The following is an 18,381-nucleotide window of genomic DNA, read 5'->3' on the forward strand; positions in this document are numbered from 1 at the left end:
CTCAGAGCTCATAATCGTGTGAGCAAATTCCTTGTAATAAGTAATTCTTCATAATAAATCTCAATCTCTCTATAAATATGTATATGCATATATGATATATAATGAATAATGTATGTAATAAAATACATACCTACACACCCATGGTTAAGTACATAAAATACATACATCTCATTATATATATGTATATATATTCTGTTTCTCTGAAGAACTCTGAGAAGCCTCTGAGAACTCCATAACATTTAATATAATTTATTTAATTATAAATTTGTACAGGATGGTTTTGAGTAATGGCTGTGTTTCATAACCAGCTCATAATATTCCTGAAAATCTAACAATTGACACATACTCACTGTCTATAATTTTTGCAACTCAGGCAGTTTTAGTATAAGAAACCTTTACTTGAGCATGAAGTAGGAGAAGGAAATATGCCAAAAGAAACCTTTTTGCCCTGGAAGAATTGGCTGGAAGTCTGTATCCAAAAATATTGACAGTTCAAGCCTGCGGGCTATAGCATGGCTCTCAGTGACATCGGACAAGCAGCTTCTGCTTTAGCCTTGGTGGTGCCAAGCCCAGCAATAATAGTGAGGCAGTGAAGGGGGAGATAAGTGACACCCATAAGCAGGGCTTTCTGGAAGGTTGTTCTTTTCAAAGCCCAATCTTTAGAAGTATGTCTTAGTTTCTGTTCTCCCAGTATAAACATCAGTGGAATTTTGAGTAATTTTTTTGAGTAATTGTTAAAAAGTATTTAAAAAAAGAAACCTCAGGAAGAAGTCTCATCTTCTTATGTGACTGGCCTCAAGTCTTTTCATTTTGGGCATTAAAAGATGATGTGAACTTTATTCATCTCCATATTGTGATGCCTGGTTTCTGTGGCAATATGGTTAGAGGACCATAGGAAAAATAGTCAAATTCATCATGTGAGACTTTAACACCTAACGCAAAGCTACAACATAACTCCAAAATATTTATTTTTGAAAATGACCACACACAAGAGGCTCAAAAAGTTGTGGTTTTATTCATTGACATTATGGGGTATGTTAAATCAACAGATGAATGAAGCATTCCTTGATGGTTAAGCTAAATTGTGAGCATTAAGACTTCTCAAAATTAACACTTATATGTGATGGTGAGAGGATTATACATGACAAAATGAAAAATGTTTATGTTTAATTAATCTTGATGTGATACAGACAACTATCACACTTCGAAGAGCAAGGGAAGTGGAATATTGAGGATCAGTACATGACACGTGAATTCTGTTCTCCCTTCTTCTGCCAAAGGCTTCACTCAAGGGGTCTTTTTTTTTTTTTAAAGATTTATTTATTTATTTATTTGACAGAGAGAGACACAGCGAGAGAGGGAACACAAGCAGGGGGAGTGGGAGAGGGAGAAGCAGGCTCCCCGCAGAGCAGGGAGCCCGATGCGGGACTCGATCCCAGGACCGTGAGGATCATGACCTGAGCTGAAGGCAGTCGCTAACCAACTGAGCCACCCAGGCGCCCCACTCAGGGGGTCTTATTTTGTCATGGGCTATACTAGTAAAATGACCGTGGGGTAAAAACACAAGCCACTGGTAATTTTACAGTTCTGACTTGAACTTGCATAATTTGAGGGGTTTTGGTCAAGGGTTAATTTCTTTCGTTCTCCAAAGAGCAAAGCTAGGCAACAACCTTTCCCATCCTTAAAAATACATTAAGGATCAGGCTTTAGAAAACAGGCAATTTCACTGAGTACATTTACCTGTTGGCCGGACTGATAAAAATGTAAAAAGTATAATGCCAAGTGAAAAGCAAAATATATCTAAGTACAAGATTCCTGGTTGTTTAGATTTCTTGATTCTTGTCCTAGCAAGTAGCATTTCAATGAAGTAGATTTTTTGATTCATTGTCTGATTAAAAGAAAAAAAATTGTAAGCCATGGTTATTACAAATTATAAAATATTATGTAACATTGATAACATTTATAAAATTTAAATAATACTAAGAACCCTACTGAGTGACAACAGCACTAGCTCCATTTTGTAGGTGAGAACACTCATTAAATAACTTGATTTGAAGTCCCACAGCTAGTTTTGGGTAGAACTAAGAAAAGAACTGAAGTTTCCTGAGTTCAAGTCCAATTTCCTTTCCATGACACTAGATTGCCAATCTTGCCCAGTAATGGGACTTGCCCACTTATTATTCCAAGCCCCTGAGGGGTTGAATGGATATTTTTTTAGATGCTAAGTTTTTGTGTCTGTGACCAAATAAGAAGATGAGCATAATTTCCAGAATTCCCTGCAGAGTGGATCACACAGGGGGTTCAACAGGCCGTGTCAAATGGGGCTTGCCAAAGGAATGAATGCTGCTCCTGGTCTTAGGACCTGGCTGATCCTTTCTTAAGGAAGTGATAGTTGATGGTGTCTGAGTCAATGATTCCCTTTATAATGTCTCGCAGGTTCAATTCCAGAAAAGATTCAGGGAAGGGGGTGGGGAGTAATAACACTTTCCATATATTTTATCCCAAGTTTTTCCCCATTTATGATTCTTTGTTGTTCAGAGACTGTTTTTCACTGAAACAAATACTGTATTCAGTCAGAGCAGTTGAGTTCCCTAGCCCAACTTATATATGATTCTATAAAACACAAAATACATGGATTATAGCTTATTGAAACACCTTAAAAGAAGTAAAACCATTGAATCATATAGTATATATTCTTAAATGTTATTGATTTTCTGACTACCTTGTAAGTTACAATTATCAGCTCTTAATCAAGAGTAAAATGTACTCATCAACAGAGGGTTTTTTAAAATGAACTTTTCTTTTTCTCATCTTAGTTTGTATTAAACTCATCACGACCTAACAGAAATTTATAGTTTTTAGCATAGATTTAAGCAGTCTTAATTTCACATCTCACAGATGACCATGTAGCTACTTTTCTCATTAGCATATTAGTATACACACAACCTTGAGTTGTTTTTGTTCAGTATGGTGGCTTTTTTTTTCCTTTCTGAAACTGAATTATTTTAAAAATGTGAAGTAAAAAAAATTTAAAAATAAATAATAAAAAATTTCAAAAAATTAATAAATAAAAATGTGAAGTAAATTGTGTTTAGTGTATTGCAGAACTCAGTGGTGCATCTTTCTCAAATCTGAAATAAAAATGAGAAAATATTTTGAAACAAAAAAGAGAAAAAAGGTCTTACGTGATATGGTTCAGAGTGTCTCTTCTACAATCAGCTTCAGATTTTAATTTACAGGTCATGGCCTCACAGCAAGGATTGGAACATTCCTTTAGAAGATACACACAATGAAAAAGTGGGTTCAGCATTTTTTCTATAGACCATGTGCATACAATTTTAGTACAAGATAGCAAAAAAATTTCAGTTTTTAAACTAAATTACTCCACTATATAGATTCCAGAGGAAATGACCAAGGAAACTTAAAAATAGAAAATAATGTTAAGTGCAATGAAAACTACCTCTTAAAAGGAGAAAAATAAATTTATCCAAGAATTACCACAAATAAATTTGGCCTAAATGATATTACATGTAAATTAATTTAAAACTTCAAGAGAATATTTCTCTGCTATTCAAACTATTTGAAGGTAGGAAAAAAATTTAAAATTCTCAATTTATTTTACTAAGCCTGCATAATTCTGATAATGAGAGCTGGTAATGAATACACACACACACACACACACGCATGCACTTACACAAATACACATGCATACACACCTACATACATGCACATGTGCATTCATATGTATACACATGCATCCATACATATACACATGCACACACGCATACATATACATACATAATTCTCATTTTTGAATATAAATGCAAAAGCTTGAATGAAATATTAACAAAACAGCAGTTTATTAATATAATAACTCTCCATTACAACTATGCAGTGTTTTTTTTTCACCAAAAATACAAGGGTGTCTCCACAATACAGAATAAAGTAATATCATCCATCACATTAAGAGACTGAGGGTAGAAAACAACTAATATTATTGTGATAGATGGCAAAGATTAGAAAATAAAGATAATCTATAAAGAAAGAAAATCTGGCTGATAAATAGCAAGAATATATCTAATAAAATAAACAGTAAGACATGGATTATTTATAGTCTATATTTTTATGAAAATTCTGACAAATGCTGTGAGAAAAAGAAAAGATATGAAAGTATAATAATAATTGGAAAGTATAAATCACATTTTCATTCTTTATATGTAATAAAATATTTGACCAAGGAAAAAATAGAGAATCAACTCTAAAAACAATGGATGAGTCACTAAGATCACTTTTTAAGGTAATAATAAAATAACATCAAAAGGAGTAATAAAGTAGAACCTAATATAAAAAGGTAAACATTACACACACTAATAGCAAAAATAAAAATAGAAAATACTTCAGAATAAGCTTCATCATATGCAAGAACTACATGAAGAACTTTATATTTAACTTTTCTGAGAAACTCAAAAGACAACTAGTCTTTTAAAACAATCAGATTGTGGGGTGCCTGGGTGGCTCAGTCGGTTATGCATCTGCCTTTGGCTCAGGTCATGATCCCGGAGTTCCAGGATCGAGCCCAACATCAGGCTCCCTGCTCAGCGGGGAGTCTGCTTCTCCCTCTGCCCCTCACCCCACTTGTGCTCTCTCTCGCTCTCTCTGTTGCTGTCTCCCTCTCTTTCAAATAAATAAAACCTTTAAAACAATAAAACAATCACATTGTGAAAATCCCAGTGGCCCTCAGAGAGAAATATGAATTTCATGCATTTCAATCAGGATCTCAATTGTATTTGTGAGCAAACTGCCAAAAAAAAAAAAGTGCCAAGAGCTATATGGGAGAATGAACACTGAAGAATGATGATGCAAATTCCACCTCAAGAAATGAACACACTTAAGACTGTTGAATCACAGATACCTCTGAAACAAATAATACATTATATGTTAAAAAAAAAAAGAAGAAGATAGCTGGAGGGGAAGAATGAAGGGGGGGGAAATCAGAGGGGGAGACGAACCATGAGAGATGATGGACTCTGAAAAACAGAGGGTTCTAGAGGGGAGGGGGGGATGGGTTAGCCTGGTGATGGGTATTAAAGAGGGCACGTTCTGCATGGAGCACTGGGTGTTATATGCAAACAATGAATCATGGAACTCTACATCAAAAACTGATGATATAATGTATGGTGATTAACATAACATAATAATGAAAAAAAAAAGAAATGAACACACTTGCCACTGCAGATATTAAAATGCTTTGCATGGTTAAAGTCATTAAAATAGTGTGTGATAATATCTAGGTAGATCAGCAGAATGTTTGTTTTTAAGATCTAGAAATAGACCTAAATGGGTACATAAAAATAGTAAAATAGCATATGAGATCATGGAAAATTGGATTATTCACTAAAAGATACTATATAAAGTTTACAAACTAGTTTTTAGGTAGGAAAACAGCTATATAAAATTCAGCTGCTCATAAGCCTGAACTCTAGTTTTATTCAACTCCTTAAGAAGAAAATCAACACAAAATGGAAGCAATACAGGAGCTGGCTGATATACTTAGACAATTTTAAACCCTACACATCAAGTGTTTTTCTCTCTCTGTCTCTCTTTGTCAGTGTGCACTGACTACAGGCCCTGGGATTGCTGAAATCAGAAGTACCCCGGATTGTGAACAACTTCAAATGCCTTTCACCTAAGAAGCCATATGGGAATGCAAGCAAGTAGGAATGAGATAAATTTATATCTAACTTATTATAAAGCACCAAATCATTTGTATTATTTCATATTTCATTATAATTAAAAGAATATTTGTAATACTCTTTACAAATGATTAAGTTACACTATGAAATCTTCTAATGTAATTCAACAGTTTAAAAAGTCTGAATAAATAACTGAAGCAGAGAGAGATTATACGCTCTCCCCATTGTCATGTGGCCTCTTAAAGTAATGAATTAATCTTGGGTTACCACAGGCTTCATTCATTACTGGCTTTGGATCTTTGGAACTAGTTACTTAACTTTTCTGAGTTTTACTTCTCTAAATTGGGATAATAACAAAACCCATTCTGTAGGTTTGCTGTGAGTAATAAAGGAGATATGGTGTACATAAAAATTTATTTTGCAGATTGACACATAAAAAAATCTCTTCAAATAGTAACTCATTTTTTCAGTCTTAAAAGTAAAAGAAGATTGCTAGGAACTCAGAATGTTGTCTTAGAAACTAGTGTGGAATTGCTGGCAAATATTTATCAGAGACATTCTTTACAGTACATTGATACTTTGCAGGGCCAGATTTTTATAAAGATTAGCAGAATTATAGTAATTATCTTAGATGTTTTATATTAATAACCTATTTTCTACAGGTTTATGTGATTTTTCTTTCTCTCCTTCTCTGTTTCATTTCCTGCCTGGTTTATACACTGGCTCGGTGAGGAAAGGCCTGATCTCTCTATGGAGAGAACTTGCTTCTAGATCTGTAAGTGTTTTTGCTCAACAAATGATCAACTGTGACTTTAGATGATTTAAGAATTTCTGACCAATATGTCTAGGAAAGATTGTAAATGACATGTTATGGTTAACGATTTATTTCTTTACATTGAACTTTATACAATCATGTCATAAGCGTATCCTGGCTTTTGAAATGCCTTTCAAAATGTGTCTAAAATCAGTATTAAAAACACATGTGTGGGGCACCTGGGTGGCTCAGTAGGATGAGCATCTGACTCTTGGTTTCAGCTTAGGTCATTATCTCAGGGTTGCAAGATGGAGCCCCCATCTAGGGCTCTGTGCTCAGTGTGGAGTCTGCTTAGGATACTCTCTCTCTCCCTTTCCCTCCTCTCTGCCCCTCCCCTAGTTTGCACCCTCTCTCTCAATAAATAAATAAATAAAGTCTTAAAAAAAAAAATGAAGAAAACCTCAAGTGCAAGCCTATTTTTTTTACCATGATGCCATGTTTGTCTTTAGAAAGAATTTCCAAAAGAACATTCCTTGAAGAAGGAAAAGAAAAAGAAAACAGCATAATTCTCATGCTGCAATAACTCTCTAATAAATTTTTAATTGCAGATTTTCATACCTTAGAAGAGCCACAATCACAGTCTTCTCCTAATTCCAGAAGTTGGTTCCCACACACTGGTTTCGTTATTATATTTTTAGGAATTGGTGCTTGCAGTAGGCACTTTGGTTTTTGAGATAAAATGTATTTCTCAAAATGTGAACGGCAGGTTGTACTGAAATCCTTCGGGAATTTTGAACTGTAACCAGAAGAGAAATCATGAAATCTAGTGATAAATTAACATGAGAATCTGACTTGTCTAACTATATCACCTGGTTCAATGGAAATTCCAAATTCAATATCTGTTTAAGACTGCACTATGTTATATGTGGAGGGCGAAAGAGCATAAATACTACGCTAGTTGGAAAATTGTTTCCCTAAACACTGAGTTTGTAGAACTGGAAGAATTTCCTGTGTGGATTCAGTACTGTCCTAAATGGCAGGAATGATGAATGAGCCTCACCATTTGTGATCACCACCGAGGGCTGAGAGGTAAGAGATAATAATAATGAATTAATGAAAGGGAATAATTGCAGACTTAGGATATATTTGGATATATTTATCTTCCTACTCATGAGGACTTTAAGAGCAAGGTATTCTTTTTTATTTTTCTATCCTAAGTCCTTGCAAAGTGACTGGCATTAGAAGCTAATTAATAACATAAAAATGGTTTAGTGATTAGTGATGAAGATATATAAGAATGTTGTCATCATCTTAATTAGATACATATTTTTAGAAAACATATTATTATTTAATAGAAGTTTGTACCTCTTAATCCCCTTCATCTATTTTGCCCATCCCCCTACCCCACTGTCAACCACCAGTTTGTTCTCTGTATTTATAGGTATATTTCTGTTTTTGTCTGTTTGTTCATTAGTTTTATGTTTTAGATTGCATTTATAAGTAAAATAATGTGATATTTGTCTCTTTCTGTTTGATTTATTTCACTTAGCATAATACCCTCTAGGTCCGTCCATGTTGACATGATGGCAAGATTTCATTCTTCTTTGTGGCTGAGTAATATTCCACTGTGTGTGTGTGTGTATGTGTGTGTAGCATTTTCTTAATCCATTCATTTATTGATGGATACATAAGTTGTTTTCATGTCTTGGCTATTATTTAAAAATATGTTATTTAATGTTAAAATTATTTTAAGTTAAAATAACATGGTTACTATACTCATAATCTCTAACTTGGCATATTTGGAAATCTTAAATAATTAACCCTGATAAGCTGGTAAAACCTGTGCATCAAGAGTCTATAGGGTGAATTAATGGGATTCACAGCCCTTGGTAAAAAATACCCATTCACTATATAGACTGCATCTGAATTCTTTAAGATTTAAGAAATACATATTTTTTCCCAAGGGTGACAAGGTCTCACCTCAGATATTGATTCATCACACAACTCCCTGAGGGACACTTGGTATAATATGGAACATCAGGCATACCAAGGACATGACCCAACTCATGTGACATCACTCCTACAAGAGCCACATTATTCTTTTTCTTAGCCTAGAAAAAAAAAAAAAGAAACATCTATTACTTATACTCAGTTATTTCCTAGTTTAATAAAATAGTTCGACAGATGAAAAATAATGAGTCATTAAGCTCCTTTTCCTGTCATGGGCTATTGTAAAATGTTGAATTAACATTTGAAATGTCTGGCTCCTGTGAATCCAACCATTGAATCAATGCTCAATAAATATTTTCTGAGCTAATGAGGAGTTCTTGGTAAATGATGAGTAAATTAAGGTAATTACATTCTTCATAAGAAGTACCATACTATGTATTCAAAGGCCTCCAAAACCTATTGTCATAATGCTTGACATTGGTAGTACTTGGCCATATGACACCAAAATGTACCTTCTCCGACCTCTCTGAGCATTTATACTGAAGATAATTAATTTGAAGTTGGCTCAGGCCACAGAGGGCATCTGGGTTCCCTTTCTGTTCCAATCTTCCTGTTCTTATTCCCTAATACCAACCAAAGAATGAAGATTTCTGGGCGGGCCAATGTAAGGAGATATTCTGTTTTATAATCTAAGGTATCTTCAGTGTAACGATTTACCAGTAGGTTCATTTCTACTTCTATTTACTGACTCAGCAAACATTCTTTGTGTTAACTCTGTATGAGGCATAATTCTGGTCTTCATAGAGGACACAGACTCACAGGGAGCCTTACTATGAGTTTACAAACCTCAATAACAGCAATGGAAGCCGGGGAACACAAGGAATTCGAGGCTGCCATTCCTACACGTCCATTGCTGAAGCCATTTCCACTGTGTGAAAATTACAGGTCTATTGTCACAATCTGAGTCTTTGGAACCATTAGCTTTTGTCAATTATGTTTTAGATTTCCCATGTTGCTCCACCCTTTTTATATTCACTAGGCTCCAGAAAAGCTTCTGCTATTCCATAGCATTATATGATCACAGATGATCACCACATCCAGGAGTCCATTTTAGTAAACCTGACATGGGTCTCCACATTCTTACAGGTGAATTCCTAATGGTAGAACTTCAGCCTCTCTGACAACAGATTGGGGAGATACGATTGAACAGAAATCTCTGCCAAGAACCTTTTGGGATAATTCTCCACCCTACCTTCATACACCTGGCCCTGGTCAGCATATGCTCACCTGAGTAGCTGTGCATGGTCATGTATCCTCATTTTCCCCAGGTTAGAACGATGCCAATTCAGAAAGTTGTGAAAGGTGTCACCTGTGTTGGGTACCACCTTGATCTTATCACCATCCGACCAGATTTCCATACCTACCAATGCCACTTGAACATCTATGGTATTATAAATCTGTGGGAAGAGCATTTTTTTTTTTCATGAAAATGTTTGAGATTTCTTCATTGTCTTAAATCTTTTGTTCACCATAAGTGATGGATAAGTGTATCACGTTTTGAAAATAGAAATCCTAGAAGTTGCTTTTGCTATAGTACAAGTGATTTTACCTTGATGTTAATACTTGCCTGCTAAATTTCCCAAAACTCCTGACATTAAGCCATTGTGACCCTCCCACCTCCTTACTTGGTGAAACCATAGAGAAGCCCCAAGCTTCTATGTGGAAGTACATGTTTACAGGACAAATATCTTACCACATTGAGTAGGTTCATCACATCAAACACAAAGCTTCTTATCAAAGTCAGGTTTCCCTTATACATGTTATACTGTAAAATATGAAATACAAACATAAAAAAAAGTTGACGTGGTACAGGATTTAACATTTTAAGAAAAATTACACATTTCAACATAAGTAAATGTTTTTCATTCATGTCTGACTTATATAACACTGTGTTTCAACAAATTCTTTTTAAAGGTAAGAAAAAAAGTAGGCATCATATATATTTCAGTGTTTTTCATTTTAAGTTGAAGAAATCAAATTAACAATTTCAATATTTCTAACCATTTCAATATTATTAAAATTTGATTATAAAGCAATATTTGCTAATTTAGGATCACAGATTATAGTATTTTTATGGATATAAATATAATTTGTAAAATATATATAGTCTTGTATCTACTCTATATTTACATAATAGGGTGAGAATTTTGAAAATATTTTAATAACCCATTCTTTTTTTGCTTTTCATCATTATGGTTGATTTCTTATAGCTATCTGGTATTAAGTATACTTCCAGTATCTGAATATATTGGCAGCAGGTGGATATTAAAGGGTTGGAGAGTGAATGAGAACTACTGGCAGCAAGGCAGGTAGAAAAGATGTGACAATCAGGTGGCCAGAGTGCATTTTCAGCTAGGATAGCTTATTTCCTTTGCTCATTTGATAAGAAAACTTAAAAGTTGACTTAACTGCCCAAGAAGCATACATACTCACAAAAGCATTATCCAGCACCAACAAGAGATCAATGTACTTCTCAGCCTGAAGAAAGTCTTCTTGCTTTACAAAGAGTAAAATAACATCATTAATAATCATCTTTATCCTAAAAGATTGAAAAACTTGCAATGAGATTTTTTTTCCAGAGGGAAATTAAGTTAAAGAATAAGTAAGTGAATTATAGGCTTTACCTTTGCAGTAACTGTTGAACACAATGGTATACCATATATCATTGTTGAGATAATTGGAAGAAACGATGACATAGGAAATATACACTTACCTCTGGGCTATTGAGTGACCTGGAAGTTCGAATATGGCCTTGTTTCCTGCCAACACTTCTTACACCACAAGTGCGATTAGCCAGGTCTATCTCCTCTTGGTTGTATGTGAGGACAGCATGTTCTTCTTGGTCTGTGCTTTTCAGAGGCTTTATCATATATCTTTGGTCATGATGTGTGAAGTATCCCCTGTAAGACACAGAGACTCATATTTCAAGATTCTCTGCCACACAGAGTCACAATAATGACCAGAACAGAATATACCTCTCCCTAAATCATAAGCTCACACATACAGTTTTCATGCATAGGCTTTCCAGCTAACTTTTGCTAATTTAAGTTATAATCAGTACTTGTCAATAGTAAAATGAAGTCTATATTATTTACTAGAAAATTCTGAACAAGAATTGCTAAGATGAAGCTTATCCCAGAGAATTTAGAATTTATATCATAAGCTCAATAAATAGTTGTCCATAGTTTATTTATACACTTAGCAAACATTTCTTGGCAGGTCCTAGGAATATCATGGAGGACAGAGTAAAGAAGTGTTTAACCCCAGAGGAGAGAAAGAATCATGAGCAAATCAGCCAGAGGAACAGGTTGGAACTAGTAGTAGTTTAAAGAATTCTTCTTTTTACTAAGAAAATGAGTTCAGAAATATAAAGTGAATTCGTATGACAGAGGACTACAAATACAGCATGGATAGTCATTAAAAATTACGTCTATGAAGGCATTTTATGATATGGGAAAAGGCTTATGATACCACGTGGCATGAACTATGTTAGAGGAACAATTATATATATTTTATTTCATATTTCAACCATGTAAAAGATATATGTTTATATGCATAAAGGCTGCAAACATGACAAAATGTTAATGATAGTAGTCACTCCTAAGCAGAATTTTGTGGTAGTTATTTTCTTATTTGTATTTTTTCTTACTTTCTAAATTTTCCCTAATTGGCAAGAATTATTTTTGTAAACAGAAATATCACACACGTGCATGTGCATGTGAATGCATACACTGTTAAAAATTATGTTAAACATAATTATAAAATGATTGCAAGTGTGATACTTTAATCTTCATTTTAACAGCATTTTATCTATGCAGAAGATTTCACCAAGATAATAAGACATGACATCCAGGAAGACTCAATTCTGTGTAATAGAATTGTACTTAATGTTTAACATTTTTGCAAGTGACTCACCTCAACCCATTACAAGTACTAATGCTGGCAACAGAATCCTTTTCATTTAGTATGTGTCCATTATAGTAGCAATGTTCCTAAAGATGGGAAAGAAATATATTTTTTTAACTATAAGAATAAACATATCACAGTGTGGTGAAAGCTGTTATTTTGAATACATAGGAAGGTTCTTCAAATAGTGGTGGCAGCCAGACCAGTTACCAGAAACAAAAACAGTGAGAACTTCAGAGATTTTATGACCTGTTCCACTACTGACCCTGGAAATTCCATCTTTGATGGCTGAATTGTCTTTCTGGCATTAATTGCATGATAGAAAAGTCCAAGGAGTGTGAACTTAAGTGGGCTCATGGTGAAAGTAGTTGCTGCATCTGAGAAGGGCCCAGCCCTCCTGGGATCGACAGTACTTCCAGAGAGCTCTCAGGTTTGAAGACCCTCTTTTGAGAATATGGCTTCCCTGTGTGAGTCCCTAAGACACTGTGCATCACATATTAATAAAACGAGGTACCCATTTTTCTAGATTCCAGGGTTCTCAAGAAGTCACACTACCACTCCTAAGCCCCTCATGGGGCTGGTCCAACTTGTCATTTTAATTGGCATGTTAGTGGAATCCCTTTACCAGCATCAAAACCACAGCAAATTTATTCACAACTAGAGAGTCATACATGGTTGGTGCTCCATATAAGCAAAGTAGGGGGTCACATGTAGAATGATCCAACAAAGCTATTGAATAAACTCTTGTTCAAAATAAACTGACTTGTTTTAGGGTCTGAAATTCCATCTATGTTTTTCTTGATTTGGAATAAACCTTGTCATCATAAACATTTTCTTGTAGAGCACTTGGAAAAGATACCAAATTAAGATATCAGCCATTCACACTTGAGTATGAATTAATTTAAGTGTTAGCAAAAATCCAGATATCCATGAAACCAGAGATTTTATGTGAGAAGGGAACAAAGAGCCACTTTGTGACAGAAGTTTTGCCTTTTCATAGAGACACACATGTTTGGGGGTGCCCAAGGAGAGTGGCTCTGAGAAATTCACTTAGCTTGGTAACACTCCATGATTGTCTTTTTGTATTCTCTTCCTGTTCTTACCTTGGCATTGATTTTCTATGTCTGACAGCTAGGCCTTGGCATTATCTATGGCATGGTGGTTTAATGAGACATAAAATTATATTAATTAAATAATTAATATTCCCTTTCTGACCTCAGTATATATACATATATTGTTCAAAAATAGTAAATAGCTATATGATGTTTCAAGTAGCTACCAGCAGAATATTTCTAACCTTTTGATAAGATGGTTTAGAGGAAAGTGGACTTGTGGTTGCTTCTACAAATGCAGTACTTGGAAGCCTCCTACTATCCTTACCTTTAAAAAAAAGCTGACTGTGATTTTTTCATCTTTTCATCTGTTGTCTCATTGGTCATAGACAAGCACCTTGTTTCCAAGTACTTCAATTTCTTTTTTAATTGTCCTTGGACCTATGCATCTTACAACATAAGTGGCAGATCCTAGAAAGAGTCCCAGAAAGTATTCAGAACCTACCATGTTCTGAGGGCTTGTAGTGATTTCCTCTCCTGTGGGTGAGTAATATGTTTCAGTGTAGTCTGGCCGCAGGAGATGTCTGCAAAGTTCAAAAAGTTGCAAGGTACATTTAGGGTGGTAATAAGGGCTAATGTTCCTGACAAGATCTTTCGTACTGAAAGAATGATTATGCCTACATTGAGAAACAGCAGACATGCTGACTCATTGATCCTTTTCCAACATTGGAACTCTGTTGCTGAAGCAAGTCAAAGTATTAATTATGCCCATTAGATTCAAGGGAAGAATTGCCCCCAGATACTTTTCAGCTGCAAATTCTCTATCCTCAAATGGGTTATTTTGGTATTCTTTGCGTCAAAGACTAACATGCATAAAAGACCATTGTTATCAGGGAGAAGTTTACTAACAGATGTAGAATTTAGTGGAGCCCCATCCCCAGGGATCTATCTCAAGGCTCTGTGCCCTAAATGACCCTTACATACGTTCTTATAAAAATAATAGGAAGCCACGTCAAAAATTTGAGTTCATATGGGTAGAAAAGATTTTCAGTAAATTGGGAGAAATATTAAGGAAGAAAAATATTTATCTGTGTTGCTCTCTTTGCTTTATACTTTGCATGTAATTTCCTTAGAAAGCAACAACCTTCTTAGCTAACATTAGCACGATCTAATAACATCTAAAACTCAAAGTGTTTCATGTCTTCTACCTCAAATAGCATTAAATAGAGACTCAATAAGGTTTATTTTTCCATATTCTGTTAATATAATCTAGTGATTAGACCTTCAGGAACTACAACTTACTTGCTTTTTTGCAGGTGAAGAACAACTTCTTCTCCATTTAATGTAATCTGATACTGAAGTTCAGGTTCATATCTTTCCTAAAAAATATTTAATAATATACTGATATCAATTTATATTTCTGAGTCTATCTAAAATGATTATAATACAATGATACACATAGTATATATAGAAGAATAATTACAAGTGCCTGTAGTATAAAATAGTTCTCTTATATATTTAAAATATATAAAATAAAATACAAATTGTACATTAAGATGGATTTCCAAAAAGTATAATAATTCAGTAATAATACTCACAGATTAAACTAACTCTACTATGTAAGATAGGAACTTATTATTTGCCCTACTGTACAGTATACTGTCCTGTGTATCCTAATGGATCACTAATGGTTTAATAATAAGACACATATTTTTCTTACTTTAAAAACCAAACAAAATATACTAAAGAAAACCAACTAAGAACTACTAGGAATTAAGGTAAAAATTATAAGTATTTGCAACAATGTAAGAGTCAAAGAGTTAATATCTTTAATATATTTTGTAAATCTTGCTAATTAATGAGATAATGTTGAATTCTCCATTATAAGCAAAATGGTCAAGGAAAAGGCAATTCTGTGGGGCAGGAGGTGAGGATACTGTTTGGTGAACTTGGCAAGAAACATTTCTTTCTAGAAATGGCTTCCCTTCCTGTGCTCTCCCCCTAACCTCCAAACCGAGAAATGTCTAAGCAGCTTTATTTTTTCTGATCAAGTGAAATAGTTAACTCTCTTCCTACTGCTTGAATGTAAAAGCATTCCTAGAATCCTGCATTCGTTCCTGGACAAAGAGGAGCTGTGGATATGGGCTTCAAAAATAAACTGTTAGGCATCACCTCTATTAGTAAAAAGGCTTTTTATTGGCTCTCTGATTGTGAAATCCCACTATCATTCACATTACTTACCTCTTTGCCATTCTCTGTCTGGTTGTTCTGTATCTCCCTTTTGTGTAAAATGTGTAGTTTTTTAGGACGAACTACTTCATAGAGCTCTAATTCAGGTGTTTGCTTTATGGCTATTGGTGGAGAAAAAAAGAAAAAATATTAATGTAATGCATTTAAAGGTCTTGGGTTTTGTTTGGTTTGGGTCCTTCTTCCTCCTTATCAGCTTTGATAATGACGAAATTTTATTTGCTCTATCTACTTATTCTGGAAAGACAGGGAGATGATGAAATAATTCTTCAGAGGATTTCTCAGTACATGGAAGCTTCTAGGAACCAGGATTCTGCCTTGTAGTCCAGTTCCCTCTTCCTCTATAGTCCTCCTCAAAATTGTGGATTTTTCTCTTAGTGTTCTCAGAGATCTCTGTTTTTGCTTTCTATGTCTTTTTCTCTCTGTGGTGCAACCCCTGACTACCTCTTCCAAAAATCAAATTTTTCATAAGCAGATAATACCTCATTATTAGGAAAGACTCTATTAACCACTATTTTATTTCTAAGTGTAACAATAAACCAATATGTTTTTCCTCTCATTAGCATTTACCCTCAAGACTTCAGATTTCATAGGAAACAAAGTTTGTGTTATCCCTTGCTGGAGCAATTTCAAAGCATCAGGTAGCAAGTAGGAAAATCAGACAGCAAGTAGGCTAAATGTCCTTCTTGATACACTTGGTATAATATTTCACAGACAATTTTATATTTTGCTTGCATATAGTAGGAAGAGAACTGATATCAGAGCCAAAGGATGTGGTCTTAAGTCCTAGCTAAATGACCTTATAAAAGTTATTTTGCTTTCCTATCAGTTTACTTATCTAAAATGGAGGTTGATGTAAAAATTGAATAACATAAAATATATAAAATTATGCAGCACCAGTCTAGTAAGATGGTAGGTGCACCTTATCTACCCTTTCTTTTAATTGTTCAATCACTCATGTAAGGTCAGTCTTATTTTTAAATGCTCCCATTTTCAAAGATAAATGTCTGTGCTTAGAGGCAATTTCCCACTGAAAGACAGGGTGACCTTGGGAACACCAAGCAGTTTAACACCTGGCTGATGTGGAGAACCTGAAGGAAAATAATCAAGCAAAAATTTTCTCCTATTCAGACCCCAGAGTTCTGCTATGATGCTATCCCAAGATGGACTCATTACACAGGGAAACAGGAAATTTATAAATATATTACTAAAAGTTTTTTTTTTTTTTATCAATGGAGAATATGAATCCAGTTAATGGAAAGAGTTGTGGGGTTGAGGTTAGAATAAATTTTAATAAATTTTAGTCTTTAACTGTTCAGTTGGTCAATTAAGTTTTAATTTTGCTTAATACTGTAATTATGTCTATTGCTAATTTTACTTAAAAGTCTTCCTTGTCATCCATCCTAGCACAATTTTTGGTCAAATTGTGTCTTGATAGATGATGGTCTCTTTATGGAGTAGAAAATATCAATGTTATTCAAGATAGCATTGGAGATGGTGAGAAAATTCTTGATTTCTGGTCTGGAAGTTAATCCTCTGGTGTTATTTGGGCTGTATGTTTTAGAAAATACAATTATAGATCTAGTAGAATTATTGAATGAGAAGTAAAATTTCAGGTGCACCCTAACTAAATTATTATACAAATCACACCTTGACTCTGAGCATGGAGTTTATATAAATTGAGTAAATATATCAAAATGCAAACAGTAGTGATCTTTGGGTCATATAAGAATGTTACTTTTTCAAGGGTACCTTAAAAATGCATTAAATAATTTGATTTTTGTATAAAACGTCAGTATTTTAGTGCTTACCTTGAGTTTGAATGATGAGCCAGAGGACAGAAAGTAGGGCCAAAGACATCTTGCCTACTGCAGATAGCTGAGAAGTGCCACACAGCATGAAACTGGCCTCCCCAGCGGTCCAGTTTTATCCTCCTCTACTTCTCTTTACAAAAAACAAAAAACAAAGCAAAATTAAAAAAAAAAAAAACCTCAAGCATTCTTTGTGAGTTTAGGCAATGTTTCTTAATGGTGTTGGGAAATTGCCAAGAAATTGCAGTGTCAAGATCATGAGAACGTTCCTCATTTAAGAGAGGTGTTTATGTCTGTGGTTACAGCTTGTTAGGGAATTTATGTCTGGACAGCGGCTTGGCCCTGGTGTTCCTATAGTGGTGGGAAAGAATCAACTGAGACCGAGATGCCCGTGTACGTATTTGCATACTCACCAAACTGAACCACCACAATTGCCATTCAGTAGCTTTATAGAAATTGATCTACAAATTTAAAAAATATATTAGTAGTCCATACATATTTTGAGAAGTTGGCGCAGAGAACACAGAATCGATAAAGCAAGTACTAGGTAAAGTCTTACAAACTTGCATATTGTAATTCCTCTGACTTTTAGTCTCCTTATCTGTAAAAACAGATAAGAACAACACCGACCTCAAGCTTCTTATAAAATTTGTACAAGGCAATCCACACACATGCATGACACATACACATGCAAGACTATAAAGAAATGCACGGTGTACATTCTCTCGGCACTATGAGCCTCAACCTAATTATCCTGTATATGAAGTACAATTGAAACACACTCCTGCAGAAAAATTACAGTATTTTTCTGATTACAAAAATAATGCATTTTCTTGGTCATAAATATCAAGAGAATATTTAAGAAAAAAAAGTTGGCTACCTAAAGGCCCATCATCAGGAAAGGATTT

At 34.5% G+C, this 18,381-nt stretch overlaps 1 protein-coding gene across 1 annotated transcript; it reads right to left on the minus strand.

Annotated features, from left to right (window-relative positions):
* Positions 1–1,032: 1,032 nt before the first annotated feature.
* On the minus strand, positions 1,033–17,637 carry ADAMDEC1 (ADAM like decysin 1). The gene is made up of 14 exons (XM_045879323.3): positions 17,474–17,637; positions 15,657–15,766; positions 14,718–14,794; positions 13,921–13,999; positions 12,373–12,449; positions 11,171–11,357; positions 10,891–10,953; positions 10,151–10,222; positions 9,685–9,854; positions 9,244–9,325; positions 8,428–8,558; positions 7,066–7,243; positions 3,186–3,271; positions 1,033–1,888 (listed from the first exon to the last, which is right to left on the minus strand). Exons 1-14 carry the CDS (start codon positions 17,559–17,561, stop codon positions 1,882–1,884), a joined length of 1,407 nt encoding a protein of 468 aa, XP_045735279.1. The 5' UTR covers positions 17,562–17,637; the 3' UTR covers positions 1,033–1,881.
* Positions 17,638–18,381: the final 744 nt, after the last annotated feature.

This window comes from Mirounga angustirostris, unplaced genomic scaffold, assembly GCF_029215605.1.
Source record: "Mirounga angustirostris isolate CCGP_5_RB_7025 unplaced genomic scaffold, mMirAng1.0.hap1 SCAF_2, whole genome shotgun sequence".
NCBI classification, from domain to species: Eukaryota; Metazoa; Chordata; class Mammalia; order Carnivora; family Phocidae; genus Mirounga; species Mirounga angustirostris.